Here is a 7,771-nt window from a genome sequence, read left to right on the forward strand (position 1 = left end):
TGAAGCACCTCTTAGAAAATACGCATTTAAATAAAATAGTAATCAAAACTAGTAGCAATAGATCCAGGGCAGTTAAGTTATGACATACAAATTGAAATAATAATCAAATTAATACATATACCTATGACAACCATAAAAATATTTAACAGGCTAGAAAAATATATTTAAAAAATATTACGTTACAATGACTTTACACAAGGGCTGATAAGGGTATAGTATTAATAATTTCAAAAAAATCATTTATTTAGATATATTATCACGATTCTTTACATTGATTGGGAAAAATAAATTTAGAGCCAAGTACCTGAGATAAAATTTATTACAGAAGCAACAAATACAGACCTCATAAGAAACGTATCTTTATTTAATGACAATTCTTTGAATTATTCTAGCTATATTCCTAAATTACAGATTAAAAATCTAAAATTTAAAAACTTATTATACTTTTAATATTAAAAGTTGGTCTTTCTGGAAAGAGAAAAGTTTTTTATTACAGTTTTAATATGTTTTCTTCTTCAAAGGTTTTGAACGCACTTTTTCGCTATTTTACACTTTTCATTCTGGATTATCTTTATTGCCTCTCTTTCATTCAAAAACTAGTAATAAAGCACAGCTGATTTGGTCACTGGTTCAATCGAGTAATCATAAAAGCAGGTGATAATCCAAAAATGTGCCTTACTATATGTATTTCAAATGAACATCATATTTTTTAATTTCATCTTAAAAAGGATTAAAAAAGTAAAAAAAGAATGTTAAGTACTACATATATCAAATATTACACATAAAAATATTTATGTGGTTTGTCGTAAAAGGGATCGACTTTCTAAATAGAGTCGACACGAGAGTGGATGTTAAGTTAAGCGTCAGACTTTTTTATGCACAGGAACATCACTTGGGAATTTTATTTTAAAACGATGGAAAATTGTTATTATAATACCTAATTTAGCGTTTGTATGGTGCGGTTTCTTCCTCCTTTTGGATCGCTTGTATGAGAATCAAGGAGAGAACAGCAAGAATTACCTACAATAATAATAATACATTAATTCTGTATTTAGTCTAGGTTTTTTATGAAAAAAATTTGAAAAGAACAATTTAATTTTCCTGGATATTTTTCACTAGGCATATTCAAATTATAATTTCTACTATTGAAAATATAAAAATAGCTCGCAAGTTTGCACAGAAATCACAAAAGGTAAAGAGTTTTCAGGTAAAAATGCTATGGGCAATCTTGGCATGAAAAAACTGAAGATCGGCAAGGGTAAAATAAAAGATCACCAATTTCATTTTAGCTGTACCGATCTTTATTTTTTCTTTGTATGATGAGATTACCCCCGTGGCCCTTGGCTGAAGAGCGCGTATGTCGGATCTTGCACTTCACTCGCAGTCTTTGTACTTTCTCCAGTTTTGTACTTTTTTATAGAGTATGCCCTACTCTATTATTTTAAATGTATATTATATTATTATTCCTTAGTCTGCATTAATATTTAATCGCAGCTAGTCTGCAAAATGTACCATTTCAATAAATGTATATTATTATGCCATCCGTAATATACTTTCATTTTGAAGCAGACGTATTTTCATTTTATCTATTCATCTTTTTCGCAGCCCATATGAAGTTGATTTTAGATAATGTCGGGACTAGCGAAACGTATGACTAGCCAAGCTGTTTTTCGCACAGAGGTAGTACTTAGGGGTTGAAGTTGGTTGCACAAATTTGAACAAATTAAGACGAAAGTAATGCGCACATATAAAGTTGATTTTCAATAATGTCGGCGCCAGCGAATCATTTTGCAGTTCCAACCATGGTGTTTGGCACGCAGGGTGTAGTTTTTAGGAGTTGATGTTGTTTGAAGAAATTAAAACCAATTCAAAGGAACATAATGCACCCCTCTAAAGTTGATATTGAAAGAGATTCAAATCGAATTTGAACTTAAATTCTGTTAGAAATTTAGATTTTTAAAGATTTAAAAAAAAAACTTTAGAAAATTTAAAGGAATTCCGAAATATTTGCAGGAGACAAAACTATTTTCATTAAAATTCTTTAGAAAAATTTAGATATTTTATATAACATTACAAAGGATTTCAAAATTTTGCAAAGTATCTGAAAAGTTTCAAAGGAAAATTTTTTTATTTTTCAGAATAAAACAAAAATCAGGAAAAATTTGAATAATTTTTCAAGATTAGAAGATTAGAAAAAAGAATTATTTTTCTAATATTCTTTTGAAAATTTGTAATGATTTTTTTTATTTGGAAGTACGAACTTTTAAAGAAAATTAAAGAAGATTTTGAAACACATCAAATGATTTCCTATAATTTTGAAAAAGAATGTAGAAGGTTTTAAAAGCAAAATGTTTGAATTCGGTAAGATTAACAAGTTTAAAAAAATGTAAATAATCGAATGAATTCAAGAAATATTTAGTAGAATTATTGATAAGATTCAAAAAGAATTTAAACTTTAGAAGAGTTTTAGAAACGTAGGATAAACTTATTTGAAAAACAGAAAAACCTAAAAAAATTTCATGGAGAAAAAAAAGATGAGTCTGGAAATTGAGTACAATCATCAGTCTTTAAAATTAAAATTGCAGTGATTTAAAAAAAAATTACTTTCAGCACATTTCTTCTAAGGCTGAATGCCCGCTTTTTAATCGCACTTGGTTCAATTATTTCCAATACGAGTAGGCAATGAAATAAATTTTGAAAAATTCAAAAAAAGATACATCTTTGTATGCTGAAAGATATAGTTTATTTACTTGGAATAAGTTGCATGCAATTTTAAACAAAGTTTTTTTCAAGTACTTATACAATTTTTAAATTATTTCTAAAAAGATTGTGACATTTAAAATTTTTAAATTAAATTTTCATAAGTTATAATAGATATTATATATTAAACAAAGATATGAAAATTCATACGGAAGATGAAATGTGGGCCTTTTCCTCAACTTTCGAATAAAGTCTACTAAAATCTACTCTAATTATTTATTTAATAATATAAATAAAATATTTATAAACAAATAGATTTTTTCAATTTGGACCTGTTTTTTTAATTGTTTTTTATTATAAAGAGTGATTTAGTCGTTTTTCTTGATCTAGTCAAAATTGAAAAACAATCTGTTAATAAGTATTTGATTCATATTATTGAATAAATAATTAAAGTAGATTCAGTATACTTTACTCGAAAGTTGAGGAAAAGGCTCACATTTTATCTTCCCTATCAATTTTCACATCTTTTTTCAATATTGCAGTATAAGCAATTGAAAAAATGTACTTTTTTATGAACATAACATTTTTTTTTAATTTTCTCGAAAACTTTGCGTGTCATTTTGAAATACAAACGTACACATGGCTCGCTGCGCTTACCTAGGGCGCGCGATTGTTGGATCTCGCGCTTCGCGCTCGATGGTGTATTTACCTCGCGCCACGCGCTCGATCTTCCTGCATAGACTTTTTAAAAATAAAGGTGAAAGTATCGACTACAGTAATTTGATAATTGTGAATTCCCTTTGTTAAAGCTTCTTCGGCTTTAACGAACACATTCTCATCACGTATCTCGTGCTTCGCACTCGAGTTTATCCCTGAAATTTTAAATAATTGCCATAAATTTATATTATTATAACTTGTGACTTGCATTGGTATTAAAACAGACGAAGTTTCATTGTCCTGTTTAAAAAAGCCCATTATTTAAAAAAAAGTTGTTATTTAACGTTTTATTGCAACTTTTATCGTTTTTCCAATCAACTAAATTTGCTAATTTCCAATGTTTTCTTTATAATTTACACTTCACAGATACGGTCTACTGAGCAGCCATACCGTTTTTAACTTCTAAATTATTAAATTATGCATACATATTTTTTTTTTTGAAAATGCATTATTATATTTGAGAATATTTGAAATACTGTCAATATGGCTGGCTAACAAACTAGACCTTTAGTTTAGGACATCAAAAGAGTGTACCAGAGGCCAATATAATAGAATTATTTTTTCCAAAAGTTATCGTGCTCACAGACAGACATAAAGACAGACATAACGACAGACAGATAGACATACAGATAGACACATTCGTAAAAACCTGTTTTCCGGATTCAGGGGATCTCAAAACGTGGACATTTGACAAAAACTGGGGAAGGTGGTCAAATTTTATACAAATCTAATACCTTCTCTGATGAGAATGTAAAAATTTTGGTGTCAAATATTGTGTAGAATGCCGAAAATGTAAAATGAATATATAATAATAAGAGTGAATAAACGAAGGACTTTCATACTTTTTGTTTGCGAAAAAGAGATTCCTCAATTCGCAAGTGTGAATAGTAAAGGAACTGACGTCAATTAAACATCCATAATTAATGAAAGATTTTCATTTTTCCATTTGAGTACAAAAGACTTATCAGTTGATAAAAATGTTTTGAAAATTTTCCTTTGAAGGTGGTGTGTAAAAGGGCTTTATTGAAATAATGTGTAGGATTTTCTAACAGACAACTGCATGAATTTCTGACTTATAATATTTTTATTTTTTAAGTTCATTTTCATCTGCTTTATGTTTAGGGAAAAATCATATGCTAAAAAACGATAAGAGAAATATATATTTCTTCGGCTGGTCCATAAGGTTAAAGCCAAATCTGTACAACAGTGTGTTAACATTTTTTAAGTTTTTCGTATAATTTAAAAGGTGATTCTTCATAGTATTTTACTGACTAATGGTACTATGTTTGACCCTGGGGCGGATTCAAGAAAAAATATTCTAAAAGGGGGTTCCTTTGTTATTAAGATACTATACAAAGACTTACTTTTAGAATTTTTTGGTCCTCTTAAAAGCATGAGATATATCCTCATCAAAGAATTTGTTAAATTTATTTACAATTACAATTGCAATAAAAATTTGCAAAGAAATAATAGGAAAATAAATTTTTTTTCTAAGCTTGTCATACCTTCTAATCTTCTAATCTTTAAAAACTTTAAAAAATATTCGTGATTTTGTTTAATTCTGCAAAATTAAACAAAAATTGCCTTTACAATTTGTTAGATTCATTAAGATTTTTTGAAATATTTTGTAATGCTTTGAAATGTTTTGAAATAACCTCTTAAAATTAATTTTTCGAAATAAAAAATCATTTTAATTATTCCCAGAAACCTAAAAGATTTTTTTTTTCATTTTTGTGAAATCTTACAAAATTCTTAACATATTGTTACAAGTTTTAGTTATTTATGAATCGTTACAAAATTTCTGAATATCTCTTAAACTTACTCAAATTTGAAAGCACATTTTTTAAAGCAACATAAAGTTTTTAAAAAAATTGTGCAACAAAATTACGCAAGAAGGCTTGATAAGGATTAAGTTCCTTATTTTTCCTAAAACTATATCACATGGAAAAATTGCAAAATTTTGCTACACACTCATTTACACCCTTTTAAAAATGTTTACGAAATAATAAAAAAATGTTGTGTTCTTTTTTCAATTCTCTTTCAGAATTCATTCCATTCCATATTTGGTTAAAAAATTATCTTTTTTAATTAAAAATCCAACTGTATGTTTAAGAATTTAACTATGCTGTTGTGAATTCAATTTTTTTTTTGTTTAAAATATTTTTACGTTAAAAATATATCTCTTGAATCGAAAATTTAACAATTACGTTAAAAAAAATTTTAATTATTTTTTCAGTTGAAAATTCATCTTTTTTTAATAGAAAATGATTCTTCTAGGTTGAAAAATGATTTTTTGTTTGATAATTTAACTGTTTTGTTAAAAATTCGATTTTTTTAGTTGAAAAAAACATTTTCATGTACGGAAAGTTTAACTGTATCATTTTTGGTCCAAAATTTTTGTTATTTGAAAATTTAACAATTATGTTGAAAATGTGTTGTTTTATTCTTACTTAAAAATTGACTTTTATCAGTCAAAAATTAATCTTTTTTGGTAGAAAATTATTCTGCTTGTTTAAAAATTCATCTATTTTAATTAAAAAATCGTTTCTTTGGTTGAAAATGCACTTTTTGATAAAACTGCTTAGGTATACAATGGTTGAAAGTGAAACTTTACAAAATTCTTAACCAATTGTTACAAGTTTTTATTATTTTTGACTTGTTTAAAATTTTCTGAATATCTCTTCAACTCACTCAAATTCGAAATCACATTTTTTAAACCAACATAAACTTTTTTTTTAATATTTCAAAAAAATTGCGCGACATGGCTTGGTAAGAATTAAGTTCCTTATTTTTTCTAAAATTATACATAATATGGAAAAATTGCAAAATTTTTCTACACACTCTTTTATACCCCTTTTATATTTTTTACGAAATAATAAAAAAATGTTGTGTTCTTTTGTCAAATTTCCTTTTAGAATTCATTGCATTTAATTCTTGGTAAAAAAGTAATCATTTTTGATAGACAAATATTTTCCTGGTTTAAAAATTCATCTATTTTAACTAAAAATTCATGCCTGTTTGAAATTGCATTTTTTGATAAATATTCTTTTCTTTTGGTATACAATGATTGAAATTTTTTGTATTTTTTTAGGGGGAATTGAACTATTTTGCTGAAAAATTTTTGGTTGTAAAATTATTTTTTAAACTGACAATGTAACCGTTGTTTGTTTCGTTTGAAAGGTTATCTATTTTGTTAAAAATTCATTTGTCGCTTTTTAAAAATTGATTCAAAAAATTTTTAATTTATGTTTTCGGTAAGAAATTATTGGTTTGAAAAATAAATTATTTGTTTGCAAATTCAATTATTTGGTTCAAAATTGAAATAATTTGTTGAAACTTTGATTCCTTGTGGTTAATAATTATTTTTCAGCTGAAAATGTAACTATTCAATTTTTCGTTGAAACATTTTTTTAGTTTAAATTTAACTATTTAGTTGAAAATTCTTGTTACTTCTTGCTATGTTGTCTTTTTTGGAATAAGTCTTTTTTTATATTAATTCAATTCTTTGGTTAAAAACTTGACTATTTTGTTGTTGAATGAATTGTTTTTTTATTCAAAATTAATTTTTAACTAAAAATTTCATTGTTCCATTTTTGAATAAATATTAATTTTTTTACTTGAAAATGAGTTTCTTTCATTGAAAATTCCATTGTTCTATCTCAAAATTTTACTAGTCTAGTTTTGGTTTAATGCTTATTGTGTCACTTTAAAATTCGTCTATATTTTTAATTATGAATTTATCTTCTCATTTCTTTGGTGGCGAGTTATTCTTTTTCTTTGAAAATTCATTTGTTTGAGTTAAAAATCCATTTATTTGGTTGATACTTCGCATTTTTTGGGGGTTAAAAATTAATTTTTTCAACTGCAAACTTAAGTATAACCTACAATTTTCAGTTAAAAATGTATTTTTTTAAAGTCAATTTTTAGGTTGAAAATTTAACAATTTTGTTAAAAATTCGTTTCTTATTTTCTAAAAATTAATTGTTTACTAAAAATATGACTAACAAGGAAAGTCTCGGGTGTCCCTCGCCGATTTCATTCCCCCTTAAATATGTTGCAGTACTTGAAAACCTAAGCGACACGTATTTTTTTATATCTGCGGAAAAACACTTTAAGGGGGTGAAACAGTCCCTCAACGATAGGGGTCTCAAGTGTCGATTGTACACTATTGTGTATAAAATGTAAATCGATTTCGATCAAACCTACTGGAAAAGTTTCTTCGTGATAAAAGATGAATAACGTAATTTACTCAAATTTATATATATATATATAATTAAAAATTTGTCATAAGGACAACCGCAGGATTTCGCCGGGAGCGGGTGCTAATCTGAAAAATTGCACCCGCTTCCAGCGA

The 7,771-nt window shown here is 26.4% G+C and overlaps 1 protein-coding gene across 1 annotated transcript in view; it reads right to left on the reverse strand.

The window, feature by feature from the left end:
• Window positions 1-402: 402 nt before the first annotated feature.
• Window positions 403-7,771, reverse strand: part of LOC117172629 (tetraspanin-2A) — a 50,076-nt gene continuing 42,707 nt past the window's right edge. The window contains exon 5 of the mRNA XM_033360732.1: window positions 403-1,020. Coding sequence (XP_033216623.1) covers window positions 943-1,020 — 78 coding nt within the window. The 3' untranslated portion in view covers window positions 403-942. The remainder of the gene's footprint in view (window positions 1,021-7,771) is intronic.

This window comes from Belonocnema kinseyi, chromosome 5, assembly GCF_010883055.1.
Source record: "Belonocnema kinseyi isolate 2016_QV_RU_SX_M_011 chromosome 5, B_treatae_v1, whole genome shotgun sequence".
Taxonomy (NCBI): domain Eukaryota; kingdom Metazoa; phylum Arthropoda; class Insecta; order Hymenoptera; family Cynipidae; genus Belonocnema; species Belonocnema kinseyi.